At 41.4% G+C, this 20,981-nt stretch overlaps 1 protein-coding gene across 3 annotated transcripts in view; it reads left to right on the top strand.

Annotated features, from left to right (window-relative positions):
* The first annotated feature begins 163 nt into the window (after window positions 1–163).
* The window catches only part of LOC142651470 (kinesin-like protein KIF20A), a 75,378-nt gene continuing 54,560 nt past the window's right edge, over window positions 164–20,981 (top strand). The window contains exons 1-9 of one of the 3 annotated variants that reach the window (XM_075826227.1): window positions 164–354; window positions 3,318–3,469; window positions 6,890–6,973; window positions 8,176–8,295; window positions 8,380–8,518; window positions 9,460–9,644; window positions 10,341–10,413; window positions 10,529–10,687; window positions 15,478–15,589. In XM_075826227.1, the coding sequence (XP_075682342.1) occupies window positions 3,356–3,469; window positions 6,890–6,973; window positions 8,176–8,295; window positions 8,380–8,518; window positions 9,460–9,644; window positions 10,341–10,413; window positions 10,529–10,687; window positions 15,478–15,589 (986 nt within the window). In that variant the 5' untranslated portion in view covers window positions 164–354; window positions 3,318–3,355. Of the gene's footprint in view, window positions 403–3,317; window positions 3,470–6,889; window positions 6,974–8,175; window positions 8,296–8,379; window positions 8,519–9,459; window positions 9,645–10,340; window positions 10,414–10,528; window positions 10,688–15,477; window positions 15,590–20,981 lie in introns of all 3 variants that reach the window. The other 2 variants (XM_075826226.1, XM_075826225.1) reach the window with 2 other exon arrangements.

Consider the following 20,981-nt stretch of genomic DNA (forward strand, 5'->3'; position numbering starts at 1 on the left):
TGAACATAGCCTAATAAAGGTGCTTTTTTGTATTATTGTTATGATTGTTATGGTTATTATCAATATTATGATGGTGATCAGAGCTGCCAGCAGGGGGAGCACTTACGATGCAGATACATTGTACTGATATTCCCAATAGCAGCCACAAGTCGAAGCAGGTGGGAAGTAGCTGAACAGATATTATCCATTCACTCGACGTGTTCTCCAGCCGAGCCGGGCGGGCACCACTGCAGACTTTTGATAAGCAGAAACTTTATCCAATAGGATCGTTCGTTGCCGCGATCACATGAATGGCGGGAAATATGAAGCTGACGGCTGACGTACTCGTTGAGCAGTCGCTTAGTGGACGCTGAGGTGTGTGGCTGGGTGTGATAAGCGGCTCGCTGCTGCAGCCTCCACATCGTATGTTGTGATTTGCTGGGTTTTTAGTCGCATGTTGCCTGCGATGTGTTGTTAGAAAGCCGAGCAACTGCATGACGTTGTGTTATTATGTTGCCGGGCTTGTTGTCAGTAAAGTTGTAAGAGATATATGTATATATATATTATTTTTTTTAATTTTTTTTTATGTAGCGTTATTTGTTTTCTGGTTAAGAAATAGGTGTGCGTGCATTTTTCTTATCCTGAAATAACTCTGCGGTCCGGATTCTGCAGCAAGTCAAGTTGTCTTGTGTAGATTCTGTGGAATTTCCATGCAGAATTTCTGTGTGGAAAATTCCATAGCATTTCCAACCAGTGTGCTGGAGCCTAATGGGTTTGTGTGCTGTCCAATGGACTGAAGTGCGCTTGTCTGAATTGGCGCTAAAACGCACGCTGCACCTAGTGCTAAAAATGCGATGAAAAATGGGCCTTATGTGTACATTTTAATGCGTAAAATCTGGACAGCTGCTTATTGCAACTAGTCACACTTTTTTTTTTTTTTTTTTTTTTTTACCATTTCCTTGGATAATATGTATGTGGCAGACTGAAGTAAACCGTCACATAGCGTTTTGTGCAGTAAGGCTCTGTTTACATTTGCGTTCTGTCTTTCCCTAGTTCTGTTCTCTCAGGAGCAGAACAACCAAAACCGGGGCAGACTGATTAGTGTGACTGAAACCAATGCTGGTTGATGAAACCCGTTGACTTCAATAGGTTCTGTCGTGGTGTCTGTGCTGGACAAGATGCTGCGCCATTTTCTCTTCTGGCAAAAAATACAGACTCCTGACGGAGCCCCAGACGCCGATGTGGCTAGAGCCTAGTCTGGTTTTTGTAAGCCGCTTTTCCACAATTTATTTTTACTGCGGTTTTTAAAGCATCATGCATCTGGCCCTATAGCCAATCTGTTTTGCATGGATCTATAATACAGATCAGATTCTGTCACCTATTTTATGGGCATCTGCCTGCGCTCTCTTTGCTGCATTTTTTTTTTGGGCCGCGGGCAAAAAAAAAGCTATGTAAACTGCCTTCTCTGCCTCCTATTGATTTTAATGGGAGGTCAGAGATGGAAACTCCTGAAAAAAAAAACGCCTCCGCCTTCCATTGAAATCAGTGGGAGGCGATTTTGGCCGTGTTTTTTTTTTTTTTTTTTTTTTGCTGTGGTTTCCGCGTCACAAAACCGTGCCAAAAAACTCTGACCTAGGCCAACAGGACAAAAAAAATATTGTCCCCAGTGGTTAATAGCACCAAAGGCAGAATACAGCGGACTTGTAGTTTTTTGCAGTATACTTGAAGGGAGCCACTTGCACCCCCCCCCAACCGTTGACTGACAGCGGTGGGGTGGATACAGCTGTATTATTTCTTGGCTATCCACAGTGAGGTTAAGGGCCTGTTCACATCTGCGTCTGGGTTCCGTTTGCAAGTTCTGTCAGACCTTTCGTCCAGAGGTACCGGTGAACGAAAACCATAGCTTTCCGTTAGCGTTACCTTTTGATTTCAATGGTAATGCTTCTGTTGCAAATGGTTGGTTTGTCTCCGTTCTGTTAGTTTTCCGTGTTTTTGTTTTTTTGTGGAATCAATAGCGTTGTCGACTACGCTATTGTTTCCACAAAAAAAAAACGGAAACACTGAACGGAAACATTTGGAAACCAATCGCAACGGAAGCGGTACCATTGAAATCAATGGTAATGCAAACGGAAGCGAAGTTTGTTTGCCTTTTCGTTGATGTGTTCCTCCAGCAGGCCAGACGGAACCCTAAGGCCGGGTTCACATGAGCTGGTTACGTCTGTAATGGACAGAATGTATTTCGGGCGCAAGTCCCGGACCGAACACACTGCAGGGAGCCGGGCTCCTAGCATCATAGTTCTAATTAGACAAAAAAGTCTCACAGGACACACAGATATCAGGGTGGGAAGCAGACGTTTCAACCACCCACTAATTTGTTAGAGATGAGGACCAAACAATAATATATAAACAAGAGAAAAGGAGTCCATAAATATCAGAATTTTTGAGAAAATAGAAAATCTTTATTAATCAAAACATGAGAATCTAAAACCAGTCTTATAACTGGATCAAAGTAAATATACACTTTGTCTGAAATATGTACAAACCATACATAGCATGAGAAATCACGTCTATATTATCCCAATCCGGGGATGTATCCATGTGGATAGGTATGTGTCAGGAAAAGTGAAAGGCTCAAATAGGAGCTTACACCCAATAAGCATAACCAATGTAATGTATGTAAGACCTGACAGAACCTCCATAGTGTGCTTACCCATATTTCAGTGGTGGGGTGATCCAGAGGATAAGGTAGCGCCTTGACACGCGTTTCGCGTGTAGCTTTTTCAAGGGGTTTCATCATAGTTATGTACGACGCTAGGAGTCCCTGCCTCGCTGCCGGACAACTGTCCCGTACTGTAATCATGTTTTCAGTACGGGACAGTAGTTCCACGGAGAGGCAGGGACTCCTAGTGTCGTACATAACTATGATGCTAGGAGTCCGGCTCCCTGCAGTGTGTTCGGTCCGGGACTTGCGGCCGAAATACATTACGGACGTAACATGCTCGTGTGAATCCAGCCTAACGCTGATGTGAACACACCCTGATACATCCACACCACAAGTCTCTCTCTTGTCCTGATTGTTTGCATCAATTTCAATGAGTGTGGTATAAATGTCCCCGAGTTATGACTTGCAGTGCTTGTTGTTCTGAATATTCAGAAATACTTAATTTACAGAGATACGGCTTACTTTAACGCTGAGTTCACGTGTTGCGGTCAGATCATGGTTTATGCAGCAGTACTGCCGCAGTTTTGCTATATGTCATGTTGATGCTGCCCAAGCATTTTTGGAGCCCTTGGCCACTTTCAATCCTTTTCATTTCAATGTTGAATTTCTTTAACAGCTACTACTGCAGAAAGCATACCAGGTCTTAATACAGCCATGGCGGACACCAGGGATGACAGTGCCATGCTCTCTGGAGAACAGAGTTCTCTGCTTAATCCTACAACTTGCGGTGCTGCGGGGGACACTCTTACTGCCGATTCCTCAGTACTGGTAAGTCCTTTGTAAAATACCACCTTCCAGTCCTACTGTTTTGTGTCTACAGCTACTATGCAGACCTATGTGTCTTCATGGTTATAGACTACAAACAACACCCTGTGTAGTTTTATCATGCAGTCGTGTTACTCCACCCCCTATGTCACCTCTTCTACTGTCTGCAGGGTGGCAACAAGAAAGGTTAGATGGAACGGAGTCCAAAAAGAGAGATGGCAGCACGTCCTAAAATAAAGGGAATTTATTCACCCAAGTATGCAATGTTTCAGACCAGCAGGACCTAGCTTAAGCATTGAGATGGAAGGGAGTGACACTTCACTACAGTATCAGGCTGAACCCAGTTTATTTTTTTAAATCATATCTATTTACATTTTACATGTTCTTCGAAGCAATAAAAAAAGATTGTCTCCATTAAAAAAAATTGCATTCCTCTCGTTTTAGCTACACCACTGATTGTAGATTCAGTATGCAATGGGAAACTGGCTGGATTCCGACAGCATTTTTTTTAATGAGTTTTTCGTTGCAGTTTTTCCACAGGTTTTTTGTGCCTAATCGCTGTGCCTTTAAAATCTATAGTAAAATATAAAATCCTACATACAGTGTTTTGGTTTGCGCCATTTGGGGGGTCAGTGGTGTCTTTCTCAAAACACAGCATGCTATGATATATATTTTTTTTTTACAAGCGTTCAAGGTGGTTGTTCCACAAAACACATGTATCCCCTATCCACCGGCTAGGGGATACATATGTGATTGCTGGTGGTCTGACCGCTTGGACCCCCAGCGGTAAGGAGAATGGGGAACTGAAAGTCCCTTGAAGTGCTCTATGAGAAGCATGGGACTTTGGGGGCTGTGTCTGGCTTGTGTCCGGCAGCTCCATAGAAATGAATGGAGCGCCAGTTGCACTTGTGACCGGCGCTCCATTCATTTTTATGGCGTTACCGGACATACAAGCCAGACACTGGCCCTGGAAGTCCCAAGCTTTTCATGGAGCACTTCGGGGGACTTTCGGTTCCCCATTCTCCTTTATCTCTAGGGCTCCCAGCTGGCAGACCCCCCCCCAAGCGATCACACATGTATACCATCTCATGTGTTTTGTGGGACAACCCCTTTAAAGCTATGATCAAGAACTTGTGAAAAAATATTTGCTAAGAGTAGGAAATTGATAAAACCAAAAACTTGTTGAAGAAAACCACTATAAGGCTATGTTTACACGGAGTATTTTGCAGGAGGAATATCTGCCTCAATATTCAGTTTGGAAGCTTGAGGCAGATATTCCTCTCCCTGCACGCCGTTTTTCGCGCCGTTTTTCGCCCGCGGCCATTGAGCGCTGCGGGCATAAAACAGCGCGAAATACGCTTTCTCTGCCTCCCATTGAAGTCAATGGGAGGTCGGAGGCGGAAGCGCCCGAAGATGGGGCATGTCGCTTCTCTTTCCCACGAGGCAGTTTTACTGCTCGCGGGAAAAAGACGCCGACGCCTCCCATTGAAATCAATGGGAGGCATTTTCGGGCCGTTTTTGCCAAGTTTTGCGACGCGGTTTCCGCGTCAAAAAACTCGTCAAAATACCCCGTGTGAACATAGCCTTAAGGAGCTATGAATGCTGCTCACAAGGAAAGTCCAGACGTCCAGATAATGTATTTCTTTACTGGTAAAGATGGCTATGCATTTCAATACCGTACTGGTATTTTCATCAGGCCAGAATACCATGTAAAACAACATACAGGTACACAAGAAATTGGGAAAATTGTGCCAATTTAGGTGCTCCTTGACTTAATTATCATATTCCCATATGAGGTGGAGAATGCCCATCACACACAAAGCAGTGTGTGTATTTGAATGTGAAAGGTGTAACCGTAGACAGAAGCACAATAAATAAGCATATGACTGAGCAGTAAAACCCATGAGTAGTCTGTCCTAACGATCATTATGATGATGATGATGATGATGCATGTTAAATGATACAAATGCTGTACAGAACAAAGACCAAAGTAGTGAGCGCTATAGACCACTTTGCTGGAGAGTGTAAGGGGAGCTACCTCTGACTTGGAAGACTACTCAAGAGAAAGTAATGTGGTTATTATAAAAGATCGGTAATAATGGTAACATGATGCTATGCAAAACAGCAGATACGAAGGTCATTCTGGTACAGCAGGCTGTGCAGTAGATGGCTATGTGGAGGAGCGCAGGATTTCTGACAAGTTAGTAGGGTAATTGTGAGGGCAAACTGTTGAAAAATGATGTATTGACGAATGCAAAAACGGACGAGGTGGATGGTTTAAATTTCAAATGGGACGGTTGTATGATAGACGTACGCATAGATATGCGATGCTGATAGGCTGAAAATGTATATCGAAGTCAAAGGTGTAATCCAAAATGGCAAACACGGATGAAAAAAGTAAATACTTGTCTGTCCAAGCTGCTGCCAGTCTTTGACTTGTCCTGCAGTGATGACGTGTCATTCATGCACATGACCGAGCAGCCAATGACTGGCTAATGGTCGGCCGTCCAGAACGGGGACACTGAATGGATGCAAGACGGCTGACACCCGGACCCTGTCATCTGAATAAAAACACCAATCCCGGCGGGGTATGGGGTGGGTAGGAGATGCAGGGTGGGATTGGGTAGCTGTAAAGGTGCCAAAAAATGAGCTCCTCCCTGATGTTGGGGCTAGTGTTTGGCGTCTTTGCAGGTTCACAAGGCTGCTTCGAAGAGGTGAGTGGACAGCAGCTGTCTTCTGGGCTCTCCCTTTCGGCGCTGCACTGAATAAGACACGTGACGTTACAATGTGTGTCAGACTTTAGTGTAGCGCCGAGACTGGAACAGAGGAGAGCCCTGACCTGCCCGGATCACGTCAGAAGTTTTGTGAAATAACCTGTATCCAATCGATCACAAACTATGAACCACTCTGATAAAATTGGCACATCTTCAGACCCTGGACTAACTTTTGTATGGGCCATTGTGGTAAAAATTGATGACAACCAATGACAACTGATGGTTTTGTAGTAACAAAATTGTGAAAAAGCCTGATGGCAATTGATACAGTTTTGCATCAGTTGTAATCACTGGGAGACAAAAAGCTGATGTATGTGAATGCATCCTAACTCTTTTTGGATACGGCACCTGCACGGGTACGGCGCCATAACTTTTATGTTCCGTTGAACGGATCCCATAGCTTTCTGTTTTTCTTCGGCTTTTCTTCAACACGCTGCAGGGAAACTGACGGGGTCCATGGATATAGGTCAACGGCCCCTTAGTAAACATGTTCTCTGTCCATGTCAATGGGACCATAGAGAAGTTATTGATCCAGATATATTTCTCTCATTGGAATGCCAAAGATCTCAATTATTGCCTTCTATTTTAATGATGTATAGACTGTACTAAATATGTTCGGCTTTATTTTTTTCCTTCCTCTTTTTCACAGAGCACTCCAGCTTCACATCCACTGAAAGTGTACTTGAGAGTGCGACCTTTTTCAAAGGCAGAGCTTGCTAACAACGAATCCCAGGTTGGTTGGTTTACAAAATAACTTGATTCATCTTTTGTAAGGCTGTTTACACTGGCATCTTGGATTTTTATAGACTCTTCCAACAGATCTTGATGAATCCTATTACCTTACCAGAGCCTAAATGGCTAGTCTGTCCTAAAACTCCTAGGACTTGTTGGTATGCAGCCCAGCAATAGTGGCTAGCAATTTTATTCTTGCAGTTGGAAAACCCCAAGACTGTAGTGTCTTAATTTTTTTTTTGAGACCCCCACCCCCCTTGCCCTACAAAATGAAAACGTAAAAATCAGTTTCCCCTTTACACAACTTGTTGACCATATTCCAGTAACAAGATCTGTGATTTAGTCACTCACGTTCCTGTTTTGCACGGTTTGCTGACATGTCTTGCTGGATGTGTTTGCTTATTTTTGCTTCCTGCTTTACTGTCTGACTAGCAGATCCGTGCATGTCCTAAAAAATCTGTATTAGTTAGCAGGGCGAGCTCTGCAGCATCAACCACACATGCGTGGTACATAGAGTACATTTAGGACTGCTTATGAGCGTTTCCCACTATGAAAATTCATCCCCTTTAAAGGACATATCGCTAGTGACTTGCTCTGTACTGGACTATGACCAATCGGCTACTAGCCCATGTAATCGGTATACAGCATGTTACTAGAGGATGAAGAAAGTGACGTCGGAGGTCATGTGACTCGAGCGGAGAAACATGGCACTATGGAAATAGTAAGTTAATTACAAGACTAGTGTGGGGGAGAGACTATATAAATTGTCCAGATAAAAGTTAAAGGTTATGTGAGAAGTGAAACATTTTTTTTTTCCTTAGGAGCTGCAAATGAAATAAATAAAACAAAAAAGCAATACTTTCCACCAGTGATTCAGTTGTGTCGCTCCAGCGGCAGTCCCGGTGCTTGTTTATATGCACATAGCGTGTAACCGATGCAGCCAATCAGAGGGCTCAACGGGGCTCTCTAATAAGGAATCTTATTTCAGGCTGCAGCAGTCACATGCTACATCTATGTAAACAGGGACTGGCACCGGAGCAACCGCGCTCGATCACCAGGGGCAAAGATAGGCAGGAATTACTTTTTGTTTTATTTAATTTGCATTAAGAAAAAAATTTCAATTCCTGGATAACCCCTTTAAACTCAGAGGGGAATGCAACTGCAATTTGGGCTTTATAACATGTCGTATTTATCTGTTCTTAGGGTTGTGTGACTGTTGAGAACACTGAGATTGTGGCTCTGCGTGCTCCTAAAGACTCCTCTACAATGAGAAATTGTGAGCGAGGCATTGGACAGTCAGTACATAAGTTTACTTTCACAATGGTAGGTAGCCACGTTGCACTTGGCAGGTTACTGATACGTGTATTTTACTCCACATTGTTTGCACAAATGCTCTGTAATCTGCAGATATTTGGGGAAGATAAAACGCAGGCAGAATTTTTTGAAGGCACAATGAAAGACTTGGTGGTCTCTTTTGCCAACGGGCAGAATGGGCTGGTCTTCACTTATGGTGTCACGAATGCTGGGAAAACCTTCACCATTCAAGGTATTTAATTCAGTACACCCTCCAAGAAGCATTACACGCATTAATACTTTCAGTGTTTAATTCAACAAAATGTATTTAGATTTTATTTTTTTCTGCTGCTGACCTCTGACGCATGCACAAGCTAATATAAATTACAGCGTACCTAACCTTTCCGGTAACTTTTCAGAATAAGCTGCCATATGTGTGTACTAGTTTTGGCTATTATATGGCATTTCTTTTAGCAGTTTTCCCCTCTGAGGTTCAATCTCTAATTCTCAATTTTCCCTGTGCTAGTGGAAAATGGCCTATGTTTACCGTACACTTCAAACAAGGCAGAGAATATCCTGCTCCCCTATATCCGTATATTGAAGCAGCAGCAACATGGAGGACATCATACAGCAGTGTAGCTCTGAATACAGCATTGGGGTGAGAGAGAACACTTACTGGTGTTTCTGCTTCTCTGCTCCTGCTCCACCCTCCGCTCGCCAAAGACTCCTATTGGCAGCTGTAACCTGATCCTTCAGTGAACTGATAGTCTGTCTTGTCTTGAGGAGATGGAAAAAGAAGTTAATTTAAAGTGAACCGTTTAGGGAGAGGTATTTTTTATAAGATACATTACAAAGTTTCTTTGCGTGTACTATTGACTTATGCAAAGTTTGTTGAGAAGTTAGTGGCCATTTAATGTATACAATTTTTATTAATGTATGTTTCTTCAACAATTCTGCATAAAAATTCCACACCTAGCACTTTTTCTTTAAAAGCTGTGCAAAATAACGGTGGTGGGGAAGAACCAGCAAAATGTTAATAGGAATTTTACGCCTCTATAGAATGTTAAAGGGGTTGTCCGAGATTTAATGACTGTGTTACTGCTTGTAATTTATAAATCTCGGACAACCCCTTTAAATCTTTTGGTCTATATAGATGTGGATTGACTAGTCACCATATACTTTTTCACCCCTTAGGAACACCAAAAGATGGAGGCGTTCTGCCTAGATCGCTGGATGTTGTCTTTGATCATATTAGAGGTCGGCAATACATCAAGATGAATCTCAAGCCCTATCTTGGCAATGATGTTATGAAACTGGATCCTGCTCAAGTAAAGCAAGAAGAAGCAATGAAAGTGTCTCTCCTTTCCAGCATAAAAGAGGTCGATATTTTGAAGCTGTGTTCATAAGTGCAATATTGGTTTTGTTTTTATTGTATTAACTGTCCACAAGATGGCAGCAAACGAAACTCCAAAACGAATTCTAAATGCACACATTTCACAGGAGATGAATGTAGACTTTATAATGTCATCCGTCAGTAACGCACTTTAGACATTCACCATGATCTTGCATAAGACAAATAGATTTAGTCAGTAAATGTTTTGCCACTCTTGTCTGTATGGATTAATAATAAGTTGGGCTTCATTCACATCTGCGTCGGGACCAAAGGTTTCCGTTTGCATCACAATTGATTTCAATGGTGATGGATCCGGTGCAAACGGTTTCTGTTTGTCACCGTTGTTTAAGCGTTACGTCATTTTGACTGACTCAATACCGTGTCGACACTTCTATTCATTCCGTCAAAACGATGGAACCCTTACAAACCATTTGCACCGGATCCATCACCATTGAAATCAATGGTGATGTAAACGGAAACCTATGGTTCCCGTTTGTTTCTGTTTTTCGATTCCGTCCATGTGTTCCCCTGATGGAGAGTTCAGACTGAACCCATGAACGGAGTCCCGACGCAGATGTGAACGAAGCCTTAAACACCAACTCCTCAGGGCTCATTTTGCAGGTGTAAACAAGCGAATAGTAGAAAATGTTAATAGATCTTGGTTTTTATAATTTTATTTCAGGATGTTATGAAAACTGTTCTATGTACTGGCAATCTGCAAAGTCTAGCTAGTGAAAATTCTACAGCTGATGAAGGTAAATCAAAAATGTGGGTTCTGTTTTTACAGTTTGAGCCATTTGGGTTTTGTGTGTATCATCCTAAGAACTATTGGATGTTTTCAAAGGTAAACTATAAATACTCTGTTTCTAGGAGATAATGTTCAAAATCAGTTCTCTGTTTGGGTATCCTACTTTGAAATCTACAATGAGTATGTATATGACCTACTGGACCAGTTCCCTACATCAAAGAACCAAAAGAGACCAACATTGAAGATCTGTGATGATCAGTTGGGCACTTCTTATGTCAAAGGTAATGTTTGTCATGCAGCCCTAAAAGTAAAAAAAAAATCTTAAATATACTTATTTATTTTTTTGAATGTTTTTTTTATTAGTCTTTATGCCTACTTTTTTCCTTTTTCATAAAATCAAGTGTGTGTGCATATATCTCATATCTTGCATTTAAAAATGGTGTTTTCAAATGGGGCTCACAATTTAAATTATTACACAATGCACTCAACGAAAATGGCCCATCAGTATGTTTTTGCAGTTTTGAGGGAAATTTGAGTACCCAGAGAGAACATACAAACTCCATTCAGATTGTGTCCTTGTTTGGATTCAAACCCAGGGCCACCTAACCATTTTCTGTGAATCGTATTGTACATTTGCTTAGGGTGTGTCCACGTCAGTGTCGGGGTTCTGTTCAAACTTTTTGTCGAAGGTACCGATTAACGGAAAGCCAAACTAAAACCATAGCTACTGTTTACATTACCATCGATTTTCAATGATCATGCTTCCGTTGCAGTTGGCTTCCGTTCCATAAAGTTTTGGGGTTTTTTTTCCCGCAGAAACAGCGTAGTTGACTACGCTGTTTCCGCGAGAGAAACAAACTTTACGGAAAGGAAACCAACTGCAACGGGAGCATTACTAATAAACAATGGTAATGCAAACAGAAGTTATGGTTTCAGTTTGTCTTTCCATTCATCGGTTCCTCCAACGGAAAGGTTGAACGGAACTGATGAACGCAAGCCTGACGCTGGTGTGAACAGACCTTTAGTATAAGGAGTTGTCTGTACAAACGACTGAACATGAACCGCACGTGCAATAGCTGCTTCACATAACTTTGACGTCTCTGCTATGTAACAAAAATGTTGCTGGTGTTTAACCTCATCACGACTGCCATACGGCTATATACATTCCAACTGCCGATGCCCTGTGCAGTTATCACGTATATAAACGTTGGCAGCCTGGAGCGGAGTTTAGAGTGCAGTGCTACTTCAGTGCAAGCAGCGCTGCACTCTGTCTGCTGGGGTTTTGAGAGCCCTGGAATACACCCCCCACCCGCTGTAGATGGCACCGTGCAAAACCCCCTGTAAATGGTGCAACCTAAGCTCCCTCTAGGAGCGGAATCCCCAGTCAGATTGCTCTGGCCGGGGATTCACCACCTAGCGTGAGCCCCTGACATTTGTCCATATATGGACAGTGACGTCAGGGCCTGCTCCTGGAGTGTAATCCCCAGCCAGAGCTCTAGAAGGGGATTCCGCTCTTAGAGGAAGTCCCTGACCTCCTTGTCCATATATGAACTGACACCTGGCCAGATGGATTCCGCTCCTATAGGGAGCTACAGTGATACAATCCACAGGAAGGGGCTGCCATTTACGAGGGGAGTGGTGTAATACAGGGGGTGTGGCACTATCTGGGCACTACATACAGGAGACACTGGTACTATTTACAATGGGCACTGGCACTATCTACATGGGCACTGTAGTGTGTTCAGGTGGCTAGGACCAAAAAACGAATAGTTTGGTTTTTTGATTTTTATTTTTTTTTTAACTGTGAAACTGATGGCAAACGGCAGTTAGAAACGGTCCGATTGCTGGGAAATGAATTCATATTTTGACCGATGCGAAACAGCCATGAAAAACTGACAGTTTATCTATTAACCGTCTTTTTTTTTTTTTTCCACGTCTTATAAATGTAGGCCTCTACACTCTCCCCTCACAGCGTTCCAGGGTGATGGAGGGAGGTTAATTTTTACAGAGCTGCAACAGCGTATCTATTTAGCCTCAATGAATTAGAAGATCATCAAAAAGATAATTAATTTCAGTAATTCAATTCAAAAAGTGAAACTCATATTATGTAGACTCCTCTATTTCCAGCATTTTTATTTTTAAACTTTCATTTTTATTTGCATTTTTCCAATTTTACATCATAACAATTCAATACAGCATTGAACATTTGCCAAAATGTATCGACATCATTATCCTTCACAAAATAGCACACAAAAGAACACCTACACACGTAAGATTTTACAGTTATTTCCGACACATAGCCAACCATCCAATTCCACCTCAGGTATTCCGTCCCATTCAACCCTTCTAGCTTAATCTAGAGAGCAGCCCGAGGTTACTTGTCCATATCCTTTCTTGACTTTGCACACCCTCTCCCCTCTATTCCCCCCCCCCCCCCCCCATACCATAAAGAACCTGTGCAAGTAGTCTAACAATACTTGGTATTGTCCTGATATCTTTCTCCCTGATACATCTAATGCTCCCAAGGAACCACTAAGGTGTTCTCTTGCGTTCCAAGCTGTATTTCTAAACGAGGACATCAAGTCTCTGATCTTCTGCTCATCTAATTGAGTAACAATGAATCTTTTCCATTTGGCGAAAAAGTGGGTAGTTTCCTTTTCTTTGTCTTTCTGTTTCTAGGCGTTCTATATTCAAAAGCTTCTTCAGCTATATAAGCACCTCCGATAGTGTTGGGGCTTCCCTAATCAACCAGTTCTGCAATAGACCTCTTTTTGCTACCATGAGGGCAGTATGTATTGAGGGCACCCGTCTAGAAATTGCCGTATCCTCCTCCCTCAGGTGGTCTCACCTGATGGAATAGCAAACATTGTGGAGATATTGGTAGGGATGTTGCCCAGAAGGTTATTGCAAACCTGCACATTTCCCTCCAAAAGTCTTGGGTAGCTTGACCGCTCCAAATCCTGTGGTACATATCAGATTTGGCCAATTAGCATTTAGGACAAGCAGTTATCCTATCGGGATTGGAGGCAGAAGCCGGGATGTTGAAACCATAAATAGCATTATGCATAATTTTGAAATGCGACTTCCTCCATCTCTCATTTATAATTTCCTTTCGAACGGTCTTCCACACTTTCAGTATAACTTCAGCTATATCCGAATCTCCTGTCACTCTCTCCCAACTTTTTATAGCAATCCTTAGGATTCTGCTTAATGACTATTTCTAATGATGTTATATAATGAGGATATCGAAGCTTTTTCTAATCTTGGGCCTATAATTTCATCAAGTGTGTACTAGCGCTTCCTCGTGCAGCGACTGTAACCTCTATTTGCAAAACGTCACAATCTGCATTATGGGAATTATGTTTATCAGCCAAATTTTATCTATTTTTTATTTTTTTTTTATGATGATTAGGGCTAATGGTTAATGAAAACCCAAAGTTTAGTCTCTCTGAAAATTAAAATATTGGGTAAAAGTTGAACATTACAGACACATGGTGTCGCTCTCTAATCAGCTAATCAACACCTGCAAAGGTTTCCTAAGCCTTTAAATGGTCCAACCGTCTGGTTCAGTAGGCTACACAATCATGGGGAAGACTGCTGACTTGACAGTGGTCCAGGAGACAGTCATTTTGACCCTCCACAAGGAGGGTAAGCCACAAAAGGACATTGCTAAAGAAGCTGGCTGTTCAGAGTGCTGCAACAAAGCATATTTATGGAAAGTTGAGAGGAAGGAAAAAGTGTTAGAAAAAGGTGCACAAGCAACCGGGATAACCGCAGACTTGAAAGGATTGTCAAGAAAAGGCCATTCAAGAATCTGGGGGAGATTCCCAAGGAGTGGACTGTGGCTGGAGTCAGTGCTTCAAGAGCCACCACACACAGACATCCAGGACATGGGCTACAACTGTCGCGTTCCTTGTGACAACGTCAGAAGCATCTTACCTGGGCTAAGGAGAAAAAGGACTGGTCTGTTGCTCAGTGGTCCAAAGTCCTGTTTTCAGATGAAAGTAAATTTTGCATTTCATTTTGAAATCGAGGTCCCAGAGTCTGGAGGAAGAGGGGAGAGGCATCAATCCAAGTTGCTTGTGGTCCAGTGTGAAGTTTCCACAGTCAGTGATGGTTTGGCAGCCATGTCATCTGCTGGTGTTGGTCCACTGTGTTATATCAAGTCCAGAGACAACGCAGACGTCTACCAGGAAATTTTAGAGCACTTCATGCTTCCCTCTGCTGACAAGCTTTATGGAGATGTGTATTTCTGTTTCCAGCAGGACTTGGCACCTGCTCACACTGCCAAAAGTACCAATGCCTGGTTTAATAACCACAGTATCACTGCGCTTGATGGCCAGCAAACTCGCCTGACCTAAACCCTATAAAGAATCTATGGTGTATTGTCAAGAGGAAGATGAGACACCAGACCCAAGAATGCAGACAAGCTAAAGGCCACTATCAAAGCAACCTGGGCTTCCATAACACCTCAGCAGTGCCACAGCCTGATCGCCCCCATGCCACGCCGCATTGATGCAGTAATTCATGCAAAAGGAGCCCTGACCAAGTATTGAGTGCATATACTGTGCATACTTTTCAGTAGGCCAACATTTCGGTATTACAAAATCCTTTTTGAAATTGGGCTTTAATATTTTAATTTTCTGAGACTAGATTTTGGGTTTTCATTGACGGTTAGCCACAATCAACATTAAAAGAAAAAAAAATGCTGGAAATAGATCACTCTGTGTGTAATGAATTGATGTAATGTAATATGGGTTTCACTTTTTGAATTGAATGACGGAAATTAGCTTTTTGATATTCTAATTCATTGTATGTGTGTTTAAACATTTGAAAAAACCTTTGTAATTATAGTGATTTGTCTGCTCATAATAAAAATGTAAAACATGGAATAAATTAAACTAATCTAGAAAATGAAAGCCTCAAGTCGTGCATATCAAAAATGGAAAATTTTACTTGGACACGTATCAATGAATGGCCCTTGTTCATGAAAGGGTTAAAGATGTAAGGTTATAGATGTAGATTAAATTTTACAGTTTTTTAAATATTTCAAAATGTTACAATTTGTCAGATCTGAAGTGGTTTAATATCACTAACACAGAGGAAGCATGTAAAATACTGCAAATTGGCAACAAGAATCGAAGTTTGGCATCAACTAAAATGAATCAGCAGTCCAGTAGAAGGTAAGAAATCGACAAGACTTGTGTGAATTGTTTGCATACTTAACCCCTTCCTGCATTTGGATGTTCTTATCCCACTCCTTTAGCCCTGCACAATCTATGCCATGTGAGAGCCAATGGCTTAACATGGCATTCGGGAGTCTAACATACTGTATTTATCGGACCACAAGATGCACTTTTTAATAAGAATAAAGCTACCTAAATAGTCCCTGCGGCTTATAGTCGGCAGTCAAGGAGCCTGGCTACGCCAGACTCCTCCCCCGCCCCCCCCCCCATTTCCTGATCGCTTTCTTAATCCCTTCCCGAGCCATGACATGCCGGCACGTCATGGACAGGGGGGGGGGGGGGTTTGGAGTAGGCTCACACGCTGAGCCCACTTGATACATTGCAGGTGTCAGCTGTGTGTTACAGCTGATATGCTGGTCTAGACTCTGTTCCTGGCCGTTTAACTAGTTAACCCCTTCCCGCTGCAACCCTTTTTCAGATTTTCGTGTTTTGTTTTTTTTTCTCCCCCCACCTTACAAAAGCCATAACTTTTTTTTTTTTTTTTTTTAGTCTATATAGTTCTGAGGGCTTGATTTTTGTGGGACAAGTTGTAGTTTTTCGTAGCCCAATTTATTGTGCCATATAATGTACAAGGAAACGGGGAAAAAATTATTTGTTGGGTAGAAAATGAAAAAAAACTGCGATTCCTCCATTGCTTTTTGCCCATCATTTTTGCGGAATTCACTGCAATTAATACATGCTAACTTTATTCTGTGGGTCAATTCGATTACGGCGATACTAAATATATAGGTTTTAATTTTTTCTATAGTTTACTACTTTTACAAGTAAAAACCGAAGTGTAAAAAAATAAAATTTTATTGTGTCGCCAAATTCTGAGAGCAATAACTTTTTGTTTTATTTTTCCGTAGATTTAAGTGATGAGAGCTTATTTTTTTGCGGGATAAGCTGTAATTTTTAATGATACCGTTTTGTTGTACTTGCGACGTTTTGATCACATTTTCATTTTTTGTGGGAGATGAGGTGACCAAAAAATAAAGATTCTGGCGTTTTTACAATTTTTTTATTTTTTTTACCGGTTTCACCGTGTGGGATAAATAATGATATATTGTAATAGTTCAGACTTTTACGGATGCGGCGATACCAATTATGCTTGTTTTATTTTTTTGGCTATGCTCTAGTGGGGGAGAAGGGTTGTTTTTTTTTTTTTGTTTTCTATTTGAAAAAATTGTTTTTTTTTATTTTGTCCCCCTAGATCGCTGGCACTATATACTGCAATACTAATGTATTGCAGTATATCGTGATTGGCGGGTTCCCAGGCAGCCAATGCAACCATCGCTACCCCGCGATAGGATTGTGGGGGGTGCGATGAGCTGTTAAAGGGGGTCGCCCCCTATTTCTAACCATTTAAATGCCGCGGTTGCTATTAACTGCAGAATTTAACAAGTTAAACGAGCGCGATCCCACTCATTACTCTGAAGTGTCGGCTGTAACATACAGCCGACACCGGCATCGTATGGAGAGGGTACACTGTGAGGCCGTTCCATACTTTCCCCTACCTGACTTTGGCGTATGGATGCGTCAAATGTCGGGAAGGTGTTTTCCCATGAGGATATGTCCAATAGATGTGAGTCCCACCTCTGCGGTCTGCATTTATCTCTCGAACGGGGCCCCCTAAACCGGTCTTGCTTTTTGTGCGCACGCTGCTTCCCGGCCACTTTACTGATTACATGGTCGGGAGTTACGGAAACCGCGTTACTTGCTGACCTATGTTTCTGTAACTCCCATAGTAGTGCATGTCCGTTACAAAAGTAGCATAGCTGAATGAGTAGGGTGGTTTCCATAACTCCCGATCATGTTATCAGTAAGTGGCCGGGAGGCAGCGTGAGCACGAAAAGCTAAAACTGGGTTTAGGGAGCCACGTTCTAGAGAGAGATTTGAGTCCTCCCACCTGGGACCCGCACCTATCTGACATTTATGACCTATCCTGTGGATAGGTCACAAATGTCCCTCATGGGAAACCCCTATGCCGCGGTCAACAGCGACTGCGGCATTTAAACAGGAGGGGGATGGCCCCCCTCCTGATCGCGTTGGGGTGGGCACAGATGGTTCACGGCAGCCCGGGTGCCTAATGATGGCCCCCAGGTCTGCCTTTTGCCTCTGTTAAGCGGCAGGGCTTGGCAGAAGCCTGTAAAAATGACAAACTGTAATGTGTATTGTACCAGCAATCTAACAATCTCTGGATCACGTCCCCTAGGGGAACTAATTAAATGTGTGCAGTTAAAAAAAAAAAAAAAAAAAAGTGAAATCCATTTTCAGGAGTGTAAAAAAAAAAAAAAATTTTATTTTTTTTTTTTCCCAAGCACAATGTAAAAAAGAAAAAAAATTGGTATCGCTGCGCCCGTAAAAGCCCGAACTATTACAATAATTTTGGTATTTATTTCTGAAAAACACAAATTTTGAAAAAATTAGCTAAAATAGTTACTAGTTAACATTTCGCATATGTCTACTTTTGTTTGCATCGTTTTTTGAACGTTCTTTTATTTTTCTAGGACGTTACAAGGCTTAGAACTTTAGCAGCAACTTCTCATTTTAAAGAAAATTTCAAAAGGCCTTCTTTTTTTTTCAGGGACCAGTTCAGTTCTGAAGTGGCTTTGAAGGCCTTAAATATTAGAAAGTCCCTTTAAGTCACCCTATTTTGAAAACTGCACCCCTCAAGGTATTCAAATCAGCATTCAGTGTTTTAACCCTTTAGGCGTTTCACAGGAATTAAAGCAATGTAGAGGTGGAATTTACACGGTTTTAATTTTTTTGCGGAAATTGATTTGTAATTTTTTTTTTTATTTTTTTTTTTAGAATATATTTTAGGCACCTTGTCAGGTTTGAAGAGGTCTTCTGGTGCCAAAACATTGGCAACACCCCAAAAGTTACCTAATTTTGGAAACTACACCCCTCAAGGAATTTATCTAGGTGTATAGTTAGCATTTTGACCACACAGGGTTTTCTCCTAAATTTATTAGGATTAGTCTGTAAAAATGAAAATCTACTATTTTTCTGAAAAAACATAGCAATTTTTAATATTTACAAGAAATAATAAAGAAAATGCACCCCAACATTTGTAAAGCAATGTCTCCCGATTACAGCAATATCCTATATGTGGTAATAAACTGCTGATTGAACCCACAGCAGGGCTCAGAACGGAAGGAGCGCCATTTGGCTTTTGGAGCACGGATTTTGCTGGATTGGTTTTCAGTTCCATGTCTTGTTTGCAACACCCTGGAGGGACCAAAACAGGGGAAACCCCCCCCCCTCCCAAAGTGACCCCATTTTGTTGGAAACGACACCTCTCAAGGAATTTATCTGGGGTTATAGTTAGCATTTTGACCACACAGGTTTTTTGCAGAGTTTTGTGGAATTAGGCAGTGAAAATGAAAATCGAAGCATAAAAATGTTAAATTTTTACAAGGAATAAAGGAAAAAAAAAAGAACCACAACATTTGTAAAGCATTTTTTTTCATTAGAAATGAATTAACCCTTTCAGGACTGATCCATTATTTTTTTTTTTTTTTTGCTTTCTTTTTGTTTTTCACTCCCCACCTTCCAAGAACCATAGCTTTTTTTCTTTTTCCGTCAGTAGAGTGTTGTGAGGGCTTATTTCTTGCGGTAGGAATTGTAGTTTCTATTGACACCATTTAAAGTGCCAAAAAAAGTACTGGGAAACTGAAAAAAAAATGGGAAAATATAGGAAAAAAATCTGATTCAATTTTTTTGGGGGTTTTCGTTTTTACAACTTTCGCCGTGCAGTAAAAACGAAAATGACAGCGATTTTGGTGGTTTAAATTATTTAAGTTTTTTTACGTTGTCCACCGTGCGAGTTAAATAATGGTATATTGTAATATTTCGGCCTTTTACAGACGTAGCGATAACAATTCTGTTTTATTTTTTTTACATTCCTTTAGAAGAAAAATGTGAAAAGGTGTCTGTTTTTTTTTTTTTTTTTTAACTTTAAACTTTTTCTTTCTCACTACTAATAACTTTAATTCTTCTACACATTTTATTAGTCCCCCTTAGGGGACTTGTACCAGCGATCATTGGATCGCTGGTACAATATACTGCAATACTAATATATTGCAGTATATTGTTGTTTTTACAGGCTTCTGTAACCGCACGATCGCTGTTCCTGTCCGTTAGTCCCAGGTGTCAGCTGTAATACACAGCCGACACCCGCAGCGTATGGAGCGGGCTCAGCATGTGCGCCCGCTCCATACATCTACCCCCGCATCATGACTTGCTATTAAGTCATAGTGCGCAAAGGGGTTAATGCACACCGGATGGTGTGAATATTGCAATTTTCCACTGATATGCCATTTTAGTGCATAATATGTCGTGCCCAGTTTGTGCCACTGAAGACCAATACCTCATAAAACGTTGAACGGGTTCTCCTGGGTATGGCGATGGCATATATGTGGACGCAAACTCCTGTTTGGGTACACTGCAGGGTTCAGAAGGGAGGGACGCCATTTTGCTTTTGGAGCGCGGGTTTTGCTTGGTAGTTTTTTTGTTTTGGGTTTCGCTGGTATTTCAGTTTATAATGTGGGGGCATCAGGGCGTAATAAGAGGGTATAATAATGCGATAAATAATTCATAGATGTGTGCCCGGTGTCGCACTGATAAATGGTGTCGGATGTTACCCAGTTTTAGAAAACACTGCACATTTTGCATCGCCATATTCTGAGAGCCAGAACTTCTTTATTTTTTCACCACCGGAGCTGTGTGAGGGCTTATTTGTTGCGGGACAATCTGTACATTTCATTGGTACCATTTTGGGGTATATGCGGCTATTTTTTATTTATTTTTTTGATCACTTTATTACATTTTTTTTGCAAGCCGGGTGACCAAAAACAAGCAATTCTGACAATGTTTTTTTAGTTTATTTTTTGCGGCGTTCACCGTGCACTATAAATTACAATTTTACTTTTATTCTGCGGGTCGCTACGATTATGGCGATACCATATGTGTATAGTTTTTTTTATGTTTTGCAGTGTTTGCGCAATAAAATCACTATTTTATAAAATCATTTTATTTTCTGAGAGCCGTAACTTATTTTTTTTATTTTTCAGTCAAAAAAGCTGTGTAAGGGCTTGTTTTTTGCGGGACAGGTTGTAGTTTTTATCGGTACTATTTTCGGATACATGCGACTTTTTGGTCGTGACCAAAAAATAGCGATTCTGGTGTAGTTTGTTTTTTATTTTTTCTGGCGTGTTCATCGTGCGGGAAAAAAATAACACTACAGTTTTATAGTTGGGGTCGTTACAAACGCGGTGATACCAGATGTGTACTTTTTTTTTTTATTTTATTTTTTTTTTACGTGTTCATTTTTATCCTATAATAG

Source organism: Rhinoderma darwinii, chromosome 5 (assembly GCF_050947455.1).
Source record: "Rhinoderma darwinii isolate aRhiDar2 chromosome 5, aRhiDar2.hap1, whole genome shotgun sequence".
Classification (NCBI taxonomy): domain Eukaryota; kingdom Metazoa; phylum Chordata; class Amphibia; order Anura; family Rhinodermatidae; genus Rhinoderma; species Rhinoderma darwinii.